The 19,964-nt window shown below is 40.1% G+C and overlaps 1 protein-coding gene across 1 annotated transcript in view; it reads left to right on the top strand.

Annotated features, from left to right (window-relative positions):
* The first annotated feature begins 203 nt into the window (after positions 1–203).
* Positions 204–19,964, top strand: part of TBC1D8B (TBC1 domain family member 8B) — a 38,731-nt gene continuing 18,970 nt past the window's right edge. Inside the window, exons 1-6 of the mRNA XM_076347247.1 lie at positions 204–356; positions 10,884–10,994; positions 14,818–14,936; positions 15,571–15,796; positions 16,738–16,978; positions 18,445–18,652. Of these exons, the coding sequence (XP_076203362.1) occupies positions 227–356; positions 10,884–10,994; positions 14,818–14,936; positions 15,571–15,796; positions 16,738–16,978; positions 18,445–18,652 (1,035 nt within the window). The 5' untranslated portion in view covers positions 204–226. The remainder of the gene's footprint in view (positions 357–10,883; positions 10,995–14,817; positions 14,937–15,570; positions 15,797–16,737; positions 16,979–18,444; positions 18,653–19,964) is intronic.

The following is a 19,964-nucleotide window of genomic DNA, read 5'->3' as shown; positions in this document are numbered from 1 at the left end:
GCCGCGCAAGGCCCGACGGGAGCTGTAGTCCTGCGGCAGCGGCGCTGCGCGGCCAGCCGGCTGCGAGGACTACAGTTCCCAGCATGCCTCGGGGCAGGGGCGCTTCCCCCGCGCGCCCCCCCTCCCAGCGGCGGTGCTTGGCAGTTGGGCTGTGTACGTGGGAGCGGGAGGCCGGGCGGCGCGGCGGGCATGGGCGGCGGCGGCGGGGAGTGAGGGGGCCGCCACGATGTGGCTGAAGCCTGAGGAGGTGCTGCTGAAAAATGCCCTCAAGCTGTGGGTACAGGAGCGCTCCAACCAGTACTTCGTGCTGCAGAGGCGGCGGGGCTACGGCGAGGAGGGCGGAGGCGGGCTGGCAGGTACTGCCCCCCCCGGGGGCCGGGGCAGGGTCTCCCCTGGGCTCTGTGGCGGGGCGGGGCCGCGTCAGGCCCGGTCCCTCAGGGGCCGGCGGGAAAAGGGGCCGGAGGAAGGGCTGGAGGGAGAAGATGGCCGTTTGCCGGTCCTGGGACCCCCCGCTGCAGAGGGGCAGGGAGAAGGCCTGGCCGAGTTTTGGAGCCCTTGACCTTCATGGGGTTTCTCATGTCGTTCTCGTTTTTCTCCTTCTCCCCCCTCCCCCCCCCCCCCCTTTTTCCTTGCATGAGAGAGGCATTTCAAAGGACATCCCACAGGGAAAAGGAAGGTTTGATGAAGTTTCCGGCACACTCCGTGTGGGATGGGGCCTGCTGGTGCCCGTGGTAGCATGACACCCAGGCGCAGAGGAGCCCCGTGGGGATGTGCATCCTGGCAGGGCTGGGGGCAGCTGCCTGCCCTGGGCCAGCTGCCACCCTCGGGGTGGTACGTAGAGCTGAGGTCAGTGTAGCCCAACACTTGGTACTAGCTTAACAGCCCTGTGCTCCAACGAATGCCCTGGCAGAGTTAGATTTGCAGCTTGTTGGAAGAGGAGACGTCAGAAGAAATCACGGCTCTGTCTTGCTTTGGCAAGATGCTCATTTCCAAATCCCTTTTCCTGCGTGCATCTGAGGCTGTTTGAAATGAGCTCCTGCTAAGGCATTTCTGATCACTTGTTTTAAAAACAAGCATATGATTTGATGGAGCTTGACAGGAGGGGTAGGTCAGGAAAGTGACAGGGCATTGACCGCTGTATAATAAACTTTATTTCATGAGACCTTCAAGGTATGGAGCTGAGTTTCTATTTTTAATTCTTGCCTGTTTGTATCATTACGTTCTGCAGGGACCCCAGCTACCACTGAGCCCTCTGTTGTGGTGGTAGCTATTCAGACTAGAACTGACTCCTTCATACTCTGGTGGCGTCTGTCATTGACCCTGTCAAGGAGAAATGCTACAGGGAAGCAGAGTAAAGTTGTTCCTGGGTGGAATATGGTTCTTGGGTGTTTTGCATGAGTTGCATCTCTCTGGGTTTTCTAGGCTCTCTCTAATTGTGTCATCATAAAGCAAGCTTTATTAAAAATGAAGCATAATTGTCTTGTTGAAACATTTATTCATTCTACCGGACAAAAACACAAAGTCCAGACTTTTGGCTGATGAATTTCAGATGTAGAAATAGCCCTCCCAGCTGGAGATGGGGCATTCTTCATTGGCATCTGAACCACTTGCAGGGTGCAAGGAAAGTGTAAAAAGAAAGCATCACAAAATCCCAGATTCTCTTCTAGGCATATCATAATATTATAGATAGATAGATAGATAGGTAATGTTAGGCTTCGGCTTAGAACCAAGGGTGATATTTTGCAACCTTGGAAGTCTTGTGGTCATCAGGCTAGATGGGCCATTCTCTGCCCTGGTATCTTTGGAAGCCAAGGAAGCTGAGCTGGTATGAAGGTTGTCTTTCTGTGTGATAAAATTCATTTAAGAACTGTGACTAAAGTGAAACAATAAGAACTAGAATTAGTTTTTTAGATTTAAAAACATCCTCATAGGCTTACAGCTGGACAGACAGCTGGGGCCTCCTAGTGCCCTTCGGTTTTTGTTGAAGGTGAGGCTTCCATCACTAGTCTTCTGTCCTTGATGGCATTTGACAGCGTGGAAAAACACTCGAATGGGATAGTTCCTGTAGCATGCTTTTTTTTATGTGGCATTGCACATTTTATTTCTGTAGCTTTTCTCATAATGTTAGGTTCATACAGATTTCATCTGTGCAAGTTATGTTTTTCACTGGACAGAAACAAAAAGAGTGAGATGTTATTGAATTAAAATTATGATTAAGAAAGATTAACAAGAAAATTGGAAAAAATGCAGTTACATTTGTGTTTGCAGGCTTGAAAATATTCAAACCTCCTAGGTATAAGCTAGCATAATTTGCTATGCCTGATTTTAATTTCATATTGCTATGTGTCACTCAAGAAAATTAGCACTTACTTCACAAAAAAACAATGAACAGCTGTTATCTTATGAGGTCATCGCAAATGTGCCAAGTAAAATCTTGTTCTCCTGAACAGCATTTTTCAGCTGGTGAGACAAGGCTGGAGGTGACTGGGGAGTTACGAGTGAAAGGGGCAGGCAGCAGTGCAAGACTAAGTCTTGAGGGAAGAGAGGGGCAAAGCCTCAAGACCGGAATGGGAAGAAAGATGAACAGTGCTGCAGGGTTTGGGTAACAGTAATGGGGACTAGCTGAGGAGGCAGTAGCAAAAGATTCCCAAGAATACAGGAGTACACTTAGTAAGTCAGACTTTAAGGAGGGGAGATGTGAGTTTTGAGGAAGCAGCCAATAGCTGGAGAAGGTACAGACCAGGGAGAAAAAAGATGAAAGCAGAGGCTTTTACCTGAAGGGAGGCTGGGAATTCTGGTGCTGTCCTAGGTTTAGAAAGAAGGCTGCAGTTGGATTTGTTTGTATGACCCTTCTGGATTGACTGTTACAGCAGGACCAATTTGTAATCTGTAGATGATACAGTTAGCTCTTAGGCTTGTGTCCACACACAACATAGTTCTGAGTTGGCTAGAGTGGATAAAAATGGACAGAAATATCTTGTGCTGGTTTTGCTTAGCTTTGGCTCTCTTCCTGCAGGTATGCACCTGCTTAGCTTTACATTTCATTTTCTTTCCTTTCTTAGACCTCACCTAAGGATACAGATCCTGTGACCTGTTTGACTGGTTCTACTTCCTGGTAATTCGGCATGCAATAGGCTGTCCCAAAGTATGTTGCTGTATGTCTGGCAGTGCAACCACGTGACTGTGTCCTCTGGTTGTTCTGTCTTCTGCAGAGCCACTATGGGAGAGCTACTCAGGTTTTCTAGAGTGTATTGATGAGAATATAGCAAGGCAAAATGGCCCATGTGCTGAAGCACAGTTATGATGACACAAAACCTGTATTGTGAATGCACATGCCATAACCAAGGTCTAGTGAGATTAAGCATGTTGGTCACAAAGATGTTGCTTTGGTTATGGTTTAGACAGGACCTTAGTAGGAGATGGGTATTCCTGGATTAGTTATACGAATGAGTATTTGGTGTCATAAAATACCAATCTTTCACTGAAATGTCAGAAAACAAATTATTTGTTTTTTGCTTCCATTGTTTCAATTTGCCTCTTTCTGCTTGAGAAATTTGTCAAATGCAACTGTGAGAGGAGAAAAACTTATCAATGAAACACATGGTTGGAACTAGTGTTCCCTGCTTGTTTTATGTGCCGTGCTTGGAAAGGTAGGGAAAAACCCTGACTCTTCAAGTCCTGGATTTTCTGCGGCAGTTATTGCCATCCTGAATCTGTAGAAGGCCCCTGGTGGTATTCCTGCTTTTTAAAAGATGTAGCTTGTTGTCTGCATCATTGCTAGCTAGCTCACAGGCATAGGAGTTTGGAGGAAGCTTGTGTGTGTGCTCTGGGGAAATTTTCCTTATCTGGTATCTGTCAAAAGAAATAATGTTGAAGTATTATCAAGTAGTGGATGTCAATGGCAAGGACCTTGTCTCTAACAGAATTTCCTGGTGGACCAATTAAAAAAGTACTTGGTGATCTTTGTACAAACTTAAAGAAATTTATTTTGGTAGGAACTGCAGGACAGGAGAGGAAACGTGCTGTAGCTAGACTCGGTATGCAGCAAAGAAGATGCTTGCTTTTCAAAACTTAAAGGTCTGTGCTGTGACATCACTAAATATACAGTAGTAGAATAAATGGTAGAAATCATTTACACCTGCTGGTGTTTTAGCACACTGAGCTTTTGGTGTGGCTTGCTTGCTGCAGGTCCTCAACTGTGATCGGAATCAAAAGGAAAACTCACTAGATTAATAAAGATCTGAAATGATCTACGCTGCATATTTTTTTCAGCAGCTGTAGCAAAGATTATTTTGCAGTGCATATATTTGTGAGACAAATAGCACTACTCTGCTAAGAAGCATATTTACATTTGGGGATGACAGGTGGGAAAATGACCAGCACATGCTACCCAATTCATGCTATACAGCTTTTTAGCTATACAGAAGCAAAGATAAGGAGGAGTTGTGATATTTGTGATACTTTTCTCTGTACCGACCAACGAGACTAATACTTACCTTTTTTCAGAGTTACGCTTCTAATTTTCCCTTCTTTCAAGGATATCTTTATTGCGACAGATAGGCAAGATAGATCGCCACACAAGGGCTTGGATACACACGTTAGTTTAATGAGTTATCATTGTCTTACCTGAGTCGAAACCACTGACCATAATGTACTTGAGTTATTGTGAATGGAGATGAAATCTTTTTTCACTGAAGGCTTAAACTAACCTGTTTTACATCTCAATTGACTAAGAACATTTGCATGTTGCAATACTGCCCATGCTCAGTATTTCATTAAGCTGAGGTTTCTTAGTCATGAGATCAAGTTCACTTGAAAGAGAGAGTTCTGTGCTTAATTTGAGGAAATAGAAAAAAGGGTCATATTCACAAGTTGACATTCATGTATTTTAAATCAAATACACAGAGACGATGGCTTTTCATGGTTTATATGGTATGTATTTGTATCTTAGTTTATCTAGTGAAAACTGGGGCTTCAGTCTTTTTTTTTTTGAAACTGAACCAAAATGTAAAACTATCTGCTGTTACGGAATGAAGCTTTATCCTGTCTCTGTAAATAATATTTACCATAGTAGGGATTTACAGTTTGGGTCTCCTACATTGTAATTTGGCAACAGTTCACTCTGGATGTGTGTTTCTCCCCTGGAATATCCTGCGCCAGAGAAGCCTTTGTGGAAGTCACATAGCATCTGCTGTGTTACTCTGGTAGTTTTGGTTTCAATGAACCTGCATCTTCTGATTTTTTTAAAAAGGTTTTGCTGAAAAATACAGTCTATTTAAATTGTAGTTGGGTTACTTGAATTTGTCTTTGCTTGCTTATGCAATGGATTTCAGTTCTGTAGTAAATCTGTATATTTCATATACTATTCCTATTGATTTTATTCCTTGCAGTTATATCTAGGTATTACAGTGCCTTTCAGATTTATTTTTCTTTTTAATTCACAATTTATTAACAGGTTGACTTTATGGTACAAAAACAACTAAAAAAGTTCATTTGAAGTTCATTATTTTTATTCTTCACATTTATACTTCTTCAAACCTAGAAATTTTAGTTGTCAGGACATAGCTATTTAAAACCTCTCTTAAGGTTGCTCTAGGCTTTCTTGCTGTGAGGTATCCTCTGTAGGATTCTATCGAGTCTCTTCATGTACCTAAGAACTGTATGCTGAAAGCTTAGGAGAATGCCTGTAAATGGTTTTAGCTCTTGAAGTATGAGAAAATGAAGGATGTCTGCTATTGTATGTTGTTTGCGTGGCAAGGTTTTGGGGGCGGGGGGGCTGCAAGGGGTGGCTTCTGTGAGAATATGCCAGAAGCTTCCCCTATGTCTGATAGAGCCAATGCCAGCCGGCTCCAAGATGGACCTGCTGCTGGCCAAGGCTGAGCCCATCAGCGACGGTGGTAGCGCCTCTGGGATAATGTATTTACGAAGGGGAAAAAACTGCTGCACAACAGCAGCTGGGAGAGAGGAGTGAGAATATGTGAGAGACAGCTCTGCAGACACTGAGGTCGGTGAAGAAGGAGGGGGAGGAGGTGCTCCAGGCACTGGAGCAGAGATTCCCCTGCAGCCCGTGGTGAAGAGCATGGTGAGGCAGGCTGTCCCCCTGCAGCCCATGGAGGTCCACAGTGGAGCAGATATCCACCTGCAGCCCATGGAGGACCCCACGCTGGAGCAGGTGAATGCACCCGAAGGAGGCTGTGACCCTGTGGGAAGCCCATGCTGGAGCAGGCTCCTGGCAGAACCTGTGACCCTGTGGAGAGAGGGGGCCACGCTGGAGCAGGTTTGCTGGCAGGACTTGTGACCCCGTGGGGGACCCACGCTGGAGCAGTCTGTTCCCAAAGGACTGCACCCCGTGGAAGGGACCCACGCTGGAGCAGTTCGTGAAGGACTGCAGCCCGTGGGAAGGACTCACGTTGGAGAAGTTCATTAAGGACTGTCTCCCATGGGAGGGACCCCACGCTGGAGCAGGGGAAGAGTGTGAGGAGGAAGGAGCAGCAGAGACACTGTGTGATGAACTGACCGCAACCCCCATTCCCCATCTCCCTGCACTGCTGAGGGAGGAGGAGGTAGAGAAAATCGGGAGTGCAGTTGAGCCCGGGGAGAAGGGAGTGGTGGGGGGAAGGTGTTTTAAGGTTTTGTTTTATTTCTCATTACCCTACTCTGATTTGATTGGCAATACATTAAATTAATTTCCCCAAGTCGAGTCTGTTTTGCCCGTGATGGTAACTGCTGGGTGATCTCCCTGTCCTTATCTTGACCCATGAGCTTTTCATTGCATTTTCTCTCCCCTGTCCAGCTGAGGAGGGGAGTGATAGAGCGGCTTGGTGGGCACCTGGCGTCCAGCCAAGGTCAACCCACCACAGCTATCTATCACAAACTTACTTGTTTTACAGTATTTTTTCCCCTTTGGTTGTGCTCTGATTAGCCTTTGAATTCTTCAAATTGTAGAAGTGAGCAGTAATTGCCAAAATGACACTGTCTGTAGCTGCAGAATATCACTTTCTGCAGTTGTTGCCACTCAGGGAGAGCTTTTACAGTAATTTCAAACAGCTCTTTTTTATGATGATGTAAATAAACTAAGAGCGAGAACTCAATTGTACATCGAAGTGTCTACTTTCCAGAATCCTTAGTGTAATGGGGCTGACCAGTGTTGTGCTAATAGAACATTTCTGTTTGTAAGGAACTCTTACAGTCTTCTAAATGTTTTATGTCCCTTAACACTTCTAATGTAGCAAATCAGGAGGCTGTCTGATCCAGTTTTAATAGAATTAATTATTGACCTCAAAGGTACTCTTATGCATTAGAGGAGAGAACAGGTTTGTGCTGACTATGCTTCAGAACAATAGTGCTCTTTTAAAAAAAGACAACAGCATGTTTTCTTTGCTTCCGATTCTTCATCGGTAAAATGAAACTTATATTATTCTGTTTGCCTTACACTAGTCCCACAAAGGATAGGAAGTAGTCAGATTGCTGGGTATGATATACACATTTAAAATAAAGAAGAATGTTAGCAGTAAAAAAGATGTAACTGACAGCTATTCCAGGGGAAAAAAAAAAAATCTTTGAGATTGTTGGTTGAAAAGGACCAAAAAAAAAAGCGAATATTAATAGTCTTTTGATGTACTTGGTGAAATAAATATAGAAAAGCAAAGTAGTGTTGCCCCCAAATGGCAAAATGCTGGGCAGTTATTTTCATGTAACATACTGGCTTTATTGCCATAAATTGGTACAGCTGAGAGCAAAATTCATTGCTCTTCAGCGAATGTTGATATTTTGCTAACCGAGTGTTTAGAGACTTTTGGGAAGAACTCATCCTTATTTCAAAGCTATTCTGGATTCCTTGCCCTTTATTTTGTTCTAGGGTATTTTACCCTATTTATTTAAGTATCTAGGGTATTTCCCAGTAGTTTTACTCAAGTAGCTACGAAACTGAAAATGTTTTCTAAAAGCAGAGCCCTTTCTCTGTGTAAATATGCACCTTCCATATCTACAGCTGAAGTCATTCCCCGAGTGAGGCAAGAGGATGATTTAGGTGGAATCCCCAGCAGAAACTGTGGGGTGTAGCTTTGAGCAGAGATGAGAATAGATGACCTTCTGTAGGTTGTCCCTAAAGTTGGTTGGTTGAGAGCAACGTGTACTGCATTTCATTAGCAAGGGATTGGCAACTATGGCCTGAGCTGCTTTTTCCCCTTGCCTCCCTTATGGAGATAATGCTAGTTTCTGGGCTGCGCAGTTACTGATTCTTTTGTTGCCTACTCCTTTATTTTACAATTAATATCCTTGTCATTACACAGGTGAATTTTAAATCTCTGCAACCCTGGAAGTGAATCATTCTTTAGTAGGCTTGTATGAATGGAGTTAGTAGAGTGCCAGCAAACCGCTCAGCAGTGGTCTTACTTGCCTGGGTGAACATGGTTCTTGATTTCCTGTTGGGAAACAGCAGTAAAAGGGAGTACTTGCTGAGAAGCACCCAACTACTTGTAGTTATGGAAACCCTAACTGATAATACAGTATTCAAAAAATTCGCAGCTCATAGAGCACTTTCAGGACTAGGGTAAGAAGGTGAGACTCTGCTGATTCCTCGCAATTATGCCAGTGGCCATAGCCATGGAATTAGTTCGTAAGGTATTGAGTATTTATCGGCTTAAGCGCAAACCTGTAATCTATGTCACATTCGTGGACCAAGCAGTATTGACTAGTGGGACTGTTGAAGTGACTGGTACTAACCTGGTGCAGTTTCTTGTATCTAAAATCTAATGACCTTCCAAGTAGACAGAAACTTACGGCATTTTGAGGAGTGCTGCTTCCTAGTGCACTGTTGTAATCATTCTCTCAAGCTGAGTGGTTGCGTTAACCTTATAAATGGTGACTAATGTCCTTGTACTGTATATCATAACAGTAAATTATATTAGGAGAATTGTGAATGAAATACTAAAACATTTGCTGAAGCAAAGCCAACTTTGAGATCAGCTCAGTGTTATGACTCACTCAGTAAGCTAAAGCTCTTTAAACAGACATAAATGTTGTTATCTATTCAATGTCTGACTTCAGTTAGAAACTACAAAAAAATTCTACTTTCCAACAGTAGCTTACAATCTATGAATTGCAGACAAGACAAGATAGTATTTTTGATTGATGTAACGTACTGGTCTTTGGGGTTTTTTTTGTGTTTTTCATTATTATTCACTTCCATTTTTTTTTTTAAGAGAAGCAAAAGCATTCTGAAACTTGAATAGCCACAGTAAGGTAGTCACACAGGCTCTATGCTGAAAGTGTATCCTTAGGAAACCATGTTCTGAGGATGATTGTCTAGACTTCTCAATTTTATCTTACTTTGCTTTCTTGTATTCTGTCACAATCGTTATTTTTCAGAATTTGAGAAAGGGTTAATGGAAAGAAAGTGGAACAAAAAGTACCAGAAGCCAACCTAAAAATTCTGAAATAACTTTTGAGGGATGCATTTGAAATGATCTAAATCTAATGCTTCTGTGGAATATTAAAAACCTGAATCAAAAGATCATTTTCCGTTAAACATGGAAGGGTACTTAGAGGTGCTATAAGGGATATATTAACTTTGCATACAAGCTCTCTACCCTAATAGTATTTTTTTGGGAATGCCCTGCATCCATGATCTCAGCAGGTTTGTGGAACAGACTTTACAGCATCTCTTTGGGTACCTGCATCTCTCATATTTTTTTGGGTAATCTCATCTCTTATTTTGCAGTTCTTCTGTAGGAGAGTAAAAGCTCTGTGTGATTGCTTTGGTAGCTTTGCTTTAGTTGAACTTTCCATTTATATGGCCATGCTAGAAGGATGGCAAGCATAGGAAATACAGGAAGGAAGCATAAGATATTGTAGCTTGTATGTTTGTTTCTGTTGTAACAAGAAGAAAAAGTTTTACTTGTGCATTAGGATCCAAAGGCTTGTATTTCTTCTGTATGGATTTTTCTTCTTTTAGAATTCCCTGATTCTTAGATTTGAAAGGAACTTTTAAGATATCTGGGCTAATATTTTTATTACTGTGCAGAAAGAATGATTTTGGCAGCCCAAATAAAATGCATACTCATTTTCTCAGGAAACTTTTTGCACCCAGTTATGGAGAAATGAAGTATGTCTCAATGAAATGAGTATATTTTGATCTGAACTCTGTTTAATAGGAGCGAATTCAATATCTAGTGGCAGGGAGGTGACATGGCCATTGTACCTTGGGTGTAGAATCTATATGGGTATAATGCACTTCATGTAATATACTTATGCATGTGATGGTAGGATGAAATATTAGTGTTCCATATTTTATGTAGGAGTCATCTGATAGACTGTTTATGAAGAATGGCAGGCATTTTCTAGCTATATGTGGTATGAGCAGCAAAACTTTTGTATGTACAGAAAGTATGATGTGGTGTTCTCATGTAAAAATGGTGGGATTTTTATAAAAATCAGACATAATGGAATTAGTCTCCTAAGAGATGTTTCCTGTGACTGGAAAACAGAACAACAGTAAATGACTAATTAAGAGGTAGTTCAATTACTGCTTGTGCTCGTTGAAGGCTGGGAACTACCATGTTAGGTTTCAGGTTATCCTCTGGTTTACCATACTACATGGCTATCGCTTCCAAGGGGGTCATCTCAAAAAACTTCTTCACCCTCATTTTGTGCTTATAATGGTTTTTACTAGATCAAAATATCATCACCTCCCAAAGAAGTTCCTCTGGGAGCACTTTTTGCTTTACTCATTTGTGCTTCTTATTTTCTCAGAGTTCATTAGTCCTTACTTGGACTAATTCCTATACACTACATTCCTATTCACTAAGAAAGGAATCAGAAGTGAGTGTATATTTCAAAACCTTAGTTTCACTATGCTCTATACATTTTCTTGAATGCAACAGGTCTTCTCGTGGGAACATTAGATGCTGTGTTGGATTCTACATCGAAAGTCGCCCCATTTCGCATCCTGCATCAGACACCAGACTCTCAAGTCTACTGGTCCATTGCATGCGGTACGTACTATGATTTAGATGCTAACTGAGTTTATAAAGTGAAAGACGAGGGTACAAAGTGCAGGATCCACTTTTGGGTTAATCCTCTCGCTTCATTATTCATTCCCGTGACCTCTAAATGTTTAAAATTATTTGCAAACCTGAGATTGACAGTAGTATGTGGTTCCAGTTTTTCAGAATATATCTATGGACTTCATATTACAACTTCCGATTGCCTGCTTTCTGCAGTAGTCCATCAGGTACTAAAGCCTTGGTGCTCTCTTAGAATAACATAGGCGCAATCTTTTCTTCTGTAAGCTGCAAGTGTAACTTGGCACAGTTCAGGATGATAGGGATAAGTTGACCCTTGGGCGTACTAAGTGTGCTGTAGGTAGGAATAACAGGAACTGCTTATCCTAATGTTTTTTTCTACTTTATCTTTGCTTGTTAAAATGAGCCAGGTTCCCAGTCATGATCAGAGCTGAATTATTCCTCATGTCTGTTGCTCTTGTAGTGTAAGAAGTTTTCTTTCTCATGTTGCGTTATTAATCAGTAGGAAATGGAAAAGAAAATTGACCTTGAGAATGGAGTATGTGATTTTTACTAGAGCATGCTTTTTGATAGCGGGCATGGGTTTATTTTGTTGTGTCTTTTTTTAAATTTTTGTAGCTTCTCCTGAAAATAAAGTCTTAATTCCTTTATACAGGATGCTTAACTACTGGGTGTCCAAAGAGATCTCCATTCCAAAAGTTGACAGGACTCTCTTATTCTTTACGTGCATTATTGGTTTTTCTTCTGAGGCATGGTCTTGTCTTTATATTGAAATTAACTAATATTGTCATGTGGTCTAATGCTAAAAAGTCACTGTTGTGGAATTAATCTATTTCTTAGGCTTATTGAGAACTCTGAAAACATCTAGAATTACAGTGAAAAAGAACCATATGTTTTAGTCCATTTTTCCAGGCTTTAATTTTTTTTAATTAGTAGTGTTCTTTAAAGAAACAAGGCTCCATCTAGACTTCTTTGGGCTCTAGGCCTTCCTTTTAGTTGCCTGTGGTAAAAGATGAGCTTTGCAGGAAATCTGTCATTCTGCGAACACTTACATACATGAGTAATTCCACTAGTAAGTGCTGTGCTGTTTTTACATTGGATTTTGCTGTTATCACCGTATTATGAATCTTCATTGCTTCAGCTTAAATGAAAAATTGTGCCCCTTGCTGTCTTTTCTATACCGTTAGCTACTTTCAAAATTACAGATTTGTTCTTTTAGGTGTTTAGTTCATAGTTTACACATTTCATGCTGTAATGCTAATCTGCTCCTCTTCATGTTCTGCAAGGGCTTCTCTGAAGGGCAGTAATCAGTGAGAGAACTGTTTAATAACAATTTAATGTAATTCATTACATGTCACATTAAAAGGGCAGCCTTATAAAGTTGATAGAATTTGAACAGTTTGTGAATTGGCAGTAAATAAAATTTTAGGACTACTCCTGAAGAAGTCAGAACTGATGACAGGCTATCAAAAAGGTACTTTGATAAGTATGTTGGAAATACACTGGGGAATTCGAATGCTGTCAGGTCAGCCCTTGCAAAAATATGAAGGGTATTCTTCACCTTAGGACTGAATTTATATCAATTCTGTGCTGCGTAAGTATGCTTTACAACAAAAGGCTACATAATGTAGTTGTACTTTGTGTTAGAAAACAGATTGTTCCTTCTGTGAAGAAATTGAAGAGACTACATTTTGTTCCTGCTGTTACATAAGGATTTGAAACAGTGCTCCTAAATCATTTAAATATTTATTAAAAAGTTTCATCTTTACTGTGTCACATCTGTGCCTCTGATTCACACTGTGACTCAAATAATTGGTCTACGTATGTAGTCTGAGAAAAATAATTAGTTTGTGATTTAATTGCTGTGTTAATTACTCTTCATATAATTTTTTAAAGTGGTGTTGCAAATCCACCCTGTGTAGTGCAGTCTAACTATTTAACCATATTTAGAACAATTTCTATTCATTCCCAAGGCAACTTTAACTAATTCTGTGGAGTCCATTGAAAGGTGTTTAATTAGTCTTTACAAAGTAAATTGAGAAAAAGAAATTGTTAAAGGTGTTTTCTTGCTTAGGGGTATTCATAGTATGTGATTACACTGACTGATTTTATTTGTGAGCATTCCCGTGGAGGATGAAACTGCCAATTAATTTATATTCTAGAATCCCTTTATTCAAACCTATGTAAATTCTTTCCCTCTCTTTCCCTCTCCCTGTCTCCCACCATCTGAGGGGGAGCCACCTGTCTTTAAAGAACTCAGTATTGAATTTGCTGGACCTCTACTGTTGTTTCACTAGTATCATCTCTGCTTATTACCTATTACCACGTGCATAATTTGTAATTGAGTATGTGAAAAGAATAAAATGAATTATCATAAGCATTTTGGAGTTGGCCTACCACATTTCTCTAATTATAAAAGTAGCTAGTGGCTAAGAGTGTTCCTTTGTATTTAAAGTAAACCAGTAATATAAATGTATTTCTGGAATGTTTAGGTGAGATAGGTTTTTCTTTGCTATAAAGTTGCAGTGACATTCACCATATAGTAGGTGATAGCTCTCTGAAACCTAGATTAAAAAGCAGTGTAAAGTAAATAAATTAACAAGGTTGGCTTCTCTCCAAGGTGTTTGAAAATGCAGTATTTATATTTTTGGAACATTGAATTTTATCTTGGCTCTATGGTTTCTACATTCCTTACGGTTATTGATAACAGTTTTTTTTAAGATACTCCTCCTTTTGCACATATGTAATGAAAGGAAAGAAAACAGTCCTTATTCCTGTGTGTTTGAGTCCCAGAGGGTCCAGAAGAAAAAAATAACTAATTCTTGTGGTGCCAAACGTTGTCTGAAGGATCGTTCAGCTTGTATGAATCAGTGAGCCTTTTTTCCTGCATCAGGAGTTAGTTCTGGTATATGTTTTCCATATGGGGTGCAGCTGTGCTTTCTTCCTCTTGTAGAAGCCTGCAACTGCATGAAAACAATGCGTTTGGAATTACAGCATAGGTGGAACTTTATTGTAGGTAGGATGACATTGTTTCCTGAACGGTGGTTGCCTAAGCTTTGGCGTGGTTAGAAATGTAGTTAAATTGTGACTTGATAAAGAATGAGATAAAACCATGACCTACACTGAGCACAAGTAAGTAGCAATTGATTGATTATTGTAAGCAGCGTAAATGGTTGTTTCAAGTATCCAAAGAGAAATCTTTGCTACCTTCCTGGTTACAATGATGTATTCTTTACATCCTTACACATGGTAGAAGGGATTTTGCACAGCAGGTCTAAGTCTTGGAGTTCTACTCTGGAAACTGTTGTGGGCCAGTGATCACAGCTGAGGATATCAAAGGCCCAGATTTCATTTTCTTCTTAGTCTCATGAATTGGATCTCACATTTCCCACCTTCTAGACTATTAGACTGGGAGTGTTCTAGCGATGCTCTGCCGTCCATGTTGGGGAGGTACTGCTGAGCTGAAGGAACTGTCAGTCCAAGTCAGGCTTCAGCACTGAGCCACACAATGTTGACAAAGCTGAGATGCTTCTGGACGTAAAGGCTAGAAATATAGCTGCATAAAGGGCTTGAAAGATAAAAACACAGCAGTGCACATTTTTAAGGTACACCAAATACATTTTTAGCGTACACAAGAGCTGGACAATAAATTTGAGACTTGTGATTGGGACTTGTATATCTAAATTACTCTGTGATTCGGGAATTTACTAAGTATTCTCTTGACTAATATTTTTAGTGAAATGATTAAAGTCTGTTCTAATTTTAAGTAATACTAACTTTCTCTTTCAATCAGGATCCAGCAGAGAAGAAATAACAGAACACTGGGACTGGTTAGAACACAATGTTATGAATACTTTATCAGTATTTGATTCAAATGAAGATATTACGAGCTTTGTCCAGGGAAAGATAAGAGTAAGTAACAGGCACGTGACATAATTGGGAAAGGCTAAGTATTTTTTAGCTCTGAACGTACACGAATAACATGTCCTTTTTAGAATATCGAAGGACAGCATCATAATGCTACATACTTCTGATTGAGTAGTATGTGGCTGTTAACTTCAACACACTCCATTGTTCCTGTTTATCTGCCCCACAGTTTAAGTAAGGTTGTTTGACATAAACTCTTCTTGGTAAATGATACACTGATGCCTTTAGATAGTGGTCTAAAACTGTTGATAAATTATTTCACAATAATTTTAATAATGCCTGGGAAATACATGGTATATTTTTGTGAAGGTGCAACAGCTCACTTTATGTATACTAAATATTTAGCCCAGGAATTCTTGTGATTAAGTGAGGAAAATATATCTATTTCAGAAGAGGAGACCTGGGAATGTGTGTCTTGCTCAAGTTGTGTGGGAAACTTGGTGGATGAGTCTGAAATAGCACATTTGATTTGTGACGTGTGTTTTGATCCTCAGACTATTCTTCCTGTTCTAAAACTTACTGTCCTGCTAGGAGAATGCTATGCTGTATGGATGCAGGTGCATATATGACACCCACCCACATGGATGCATATATAAAGTAACTGGTTCTTTTGTTTTAGGGTTTGATTGCTGAAGAGGGAAAAGGTTCGTTTGTAAAAGAAGACGATCCTGAGAAGTTTCGTGAAGGTCTTATGAAGTTTGAAAAGTGTTTTGGATTACCAGAGCAGGAGAAGTTGGTTACCTATTACTCATGCAGTTATTGGAAGGGCAGAGTGCCCTGTCAAGGGTGGCTTTATCTTAGTACCAACTTCCTTAGCTTTTACTCATTTTTGCTGGGAGCAGAAAGTAAGTAAGCCTCGATACTAAGCCTAGTCCCTTCACATTTTACTGTTTATCTTTCAGATTTGGGAGAATTCTTTCTATGTCCTAAGGGGGCTCTTTTGCCATGTGAGCAGATGTCAACACAGAATAGAAAAAACTGCAAATGTAAAATACTTTATGGAAATGAATACATTTGGGTAACTTACTACACAATGTCCATTAGTCGTCTTCCTCTACATAAGCTTCAGAGAGAAGGCAGACCTGTTGCAGTTGACTGTAACTAAAAGTTGTCCATCATCTTTAGTTCATGCTGCATATTAATTCAGTCTGTGAGGATTACAGTTATTCTTCACACACAGACTTAATATTTCACATGGGTACACTACGCACTCGTGATAATTGCACATATCTTTTTTTTCCTGTGTAACATTAGTTTGAAATGCCTGAACAAATGCCTCTAATAGTGTGAGCTATGACTGTATTTATGTGAAAACTAGAAAGCATAAAGAAAGTAGGCTCCCTTCTAAGCTAATTTTCATTTGTATTGGGAAATGTCATAGCTAATGGGCATGGTTCCTCTAAATGCCAATACATGATTGATTTACTTTAAGAAGCCTTATTGGTAAACTGTTAAAGTGGGGTAGCTTATATGATGGTGTTTGTTTCCAATTTGCAGTTTCACATGAGAGCGAAGAAAAGGTGGTGTAAGCTTGTATTTTCATACATGGTGTGTCTTTAATGTTTTTCTTTCTATAAAATTCTTTCTAATGGAATCATTTTATAGGAATTGTGAGGATAGTGTTTTTTGTGCTTGTGAGTTTGTAGCCCCTTCCAAGTGTGTTATCATTTAACTACATTGCTTAATTATATTTTATCAGTACTGTTGACTACTACTTTTCTTTTTTTAATACAAGGGCAGCAGCTAATGAGAAGTTGCTCACATCTGCTTATATTTGTATTTTCAGTAAAACTTATTATCTCCTGGGATGAAATATCAAAACTTGAGAAGACTTCCAATGTGATTCTGACAGAGAGCATTCATGTGTGCTCCCGTGGGGAAGATCACTATTTTTCCATGTTTTTGCACATTAGTGAAACGTTCCTTCTCATGGAGCAGCTGGCAAACTATGCTGTTAGGAGACTTTTTGACAAGGAGACATTTGAAAATGACCTAGTCCTTCATGACCCTCTGCAGATCACCAAGAGGTAATATATTACTTAGAGTCTATCTGCTCTGGGCCCAGAACTTTTTTAGGCAAAGGGGAAGAGAATCCTTGTCTCAAGGAGATATGTAAATGTCAGCAGAGCTGGTGTTCTCTTAAACAAGTGTCTCATTAAAATTTGGGATCAAAGCAATGTGAGGCATTGTAATTTGTTACTTTGCAGTATCAAAAGTCTATATGAAGGCAGGAAGTGATCAAACCCTCAGAGCTGGTTTTCAACCATTGGGTTTATAGTAGTTTGAATTTTTAAAAGGCATTCTAACAGCTGCATTTAGGATTAGAAAATTAAGAATGAAGCCGCAGTGTCTGCAAAGAGACCTGATGATGAGGAAGGATAAGGTGGAGAAGAAATCATTTAATAAACATGTGTAAATAATAACTGTGTGACTTTTCTGCCACTGGAGATGGCTGATAAAATCAATGAGTTGCAGATGTGTGCGTGGCTTTCCTTACTTACGACAGTATTTTAGGCAGTGGGAAAGATTTAAGTAGCCTGATGGTTAGGGTCCTTCCTTCTCAAGGAAGGTGCGTGATTATTCCTTGTAGTAATTTTGTGGTTTCTTTTCAGTTCTGGTTTCTGTTGAAGCAAATGTTGCCTTTTCCTCAGAGACCTGTCCAAATTTTCACTCAAATGTTCAGATTTTGATCTGTGGACCACAGCTATTTACTGTGAAAAGTAACCAGGAAAAGCAAGTCTGTTGTTAGGTAATTTAAATTCACATAAAGGGACTAAATCTTTGTTGGATAATGTCACCTATCTGCAAATCAGAAATTATGATAAAGCATTTTTCTGATAATTGTTCCTACTTAAAGCTCCATGCACCTGTGATTTAAGGAAAAAAAAAAGCTATTTAGTTTTATAGTACACTGATAATAAAACCTGTTTTAGGTTGTATTTCCTGGGTAATTGATACCTCAGTTTTGTAGCAATGCTGGAGAAGGATGTTGCTCTACAACCAAAACATTGTTTCTGGCTGCAGTTACCTGTGAAGAATTAGCCCATTGCAGATGTCTACAATATGTGCTACATTTCTAGCTAATTAACCCTCTGTCAAGTCAAAACTTGTTTTAGGTTTAAATGGACTTTTCTGATGGGTGGGGAAACACAGCAGATTAGGCTATTAGTACATTTTTCTGCACTACCTGTAGGCCCTGATTCAGCAGAGTGCGTTACTGCGTAAGAACGTGCTTGAATCTATTCCTGATTAGTGAAGTATTTAAGTATTTTGTTAAGCGGGTGTACATAGATAGGTGTGGTCCTGCTCTTTGTTGCCTCCTCAAGCAAAACATTGAACCCTCCAGACTGACCCCATGGATTATGGGAGAGCATGATGTTTTACTGTCTTTTCCCAAGGTATTTTTAACTTTTGTATTTGTAAAGACATTCTAAACTTACTTAATTTTTCTTTTCTCTCTCCTACCCTGTTTTTTGTTTTGTTTTTAATCTAGAGGCCTAGAGAGCCGTGCCCACAGTGAGCAGTTTAGTGCATTCTTCAGGCTACCCAAAGAAGAGACCATGAAGGAAGTTCATGAGTGCTTCTTATGGGTTCCTTTCAGTCATTACAACACCCATGGGAAAATGTGCATTTCAGAAAACTACATCTGCTTTGCTAGCCAAGATGGCAGCCTGTGCAGTGTAATCATTCCATTAAGAGAGGTAATGCAAACTACAAGTCAGAGCCAGTTATACCAGAAGTTTTGCGCTTGTGTAGTTTAATGCCAGTTTAGCAGATTTTAATTGGAATCTGCTTACTTTACATGATGTCATACATTTCCCCCTGCCTTGGGTACTGCATGTAGGAATTCTGTTTGTAGGTTTCTAGAACTGCTTTCATGATTCAGCTCTATTCCCTGTATCCTCTTTCCCTTTTCTATTTACTCTGATTTCTGTAGCTGGGTACAGAATCCAAATTTTTTAATACTTTTTTTTTTTTAAATGAAAAAGCTTATGCTTAATTCTTAAAGTTGAGTTAATGAGAGATTCTCAAGATAAAAAATAAAGAATTGGAGAGGGTAGAGGATCTTGAAGATTAGTAATCGCTCTGCTGTGTTTCTTAGCTCAGTAGCGCAATTCTTTTTGCAGCAGTTGAGCAGTGCTGTCTGTTCAAAAGTCTGTAGGAAAATCCATTGACAGTCGTCGGTGAACAAGTATCAATGCCATTACAGCTGATAGTCTCAACAGGCTGAATAAGTACCATATTGTAAAGGACACAGCATTCATATTTCTATAGAGTACTATAGCTAGACTGTGGAATAACTTCTGGAAAAAAAAAAACCTTCTCCATCCCTCTCTTGACTTCATGGGGTCTGGGACATTGCCACATTTCAGTCTTCCAGTGTTAAAAGCTTTTCATCAGCACCCAGACGTATTTTACAATAGCCTAAAAATTAACCAGGTTCTGTGATTGGTCTACATACTCTTGTGTACATACTGCCTGACATAAGGCACCTGACGTCGGGGGGTGAGCTGAGCTAATTTCAGCCATACACTTGGTGTTCCCCACCCAGGTAAAGCAATTTATTTGATCGTCTATAAATAGTCCTGCAAATGATAGAGAATTCCATAACCTGTGAAAAACAAGAAGAGGCTGTGTTAAAGGAGCTGACTCTAGATTTATTCTCGTGGATTGTCAGGCCCTCACTATTTGTTCTACAGCAATGCAGAGTTACTTTATTTCAGTGGTCTTTCATTCTTTACCTATAACAATGTAAAAGCATCAGCAATGGCAGTCAGTCTAGCTATTCATGATTGTGTCACTTGTACTTGCATTATTAAAGTGTATTAACTGCTCTAATCTGTAACTGTTCTATCATGGCAATTAAAATCAGCTCCAGCTGTCATGTGTTATCACAACTGTCTTTGAAAGGGTATTCTCAGTGGAAATTCATTCTTGTGAAACTTGTTTCATTTGATTACTTGCAAAAGCCATGTTTTGTCTGCTTTCGGATAGTAGGAAGAAAAGTAACAG

This window comes from Aptenodytes patagonicus, chromosome 9 (assembly GCF_965638725.1).
Source record: "Aptenodytes patagonicus chromosome 9, bAptPat1.pri.cur, whole genome shotgun sequence".
Lineage (NCBI taxonomy): Eukaryota > Metazoa > Chordata > Aves > Sphenisciformes > Spheniscidae > Aptenodytes > Aptenodytes patagonicus.
This window is presented reverse-complemented; position numbering and strand designations above follow the sequence as displayed.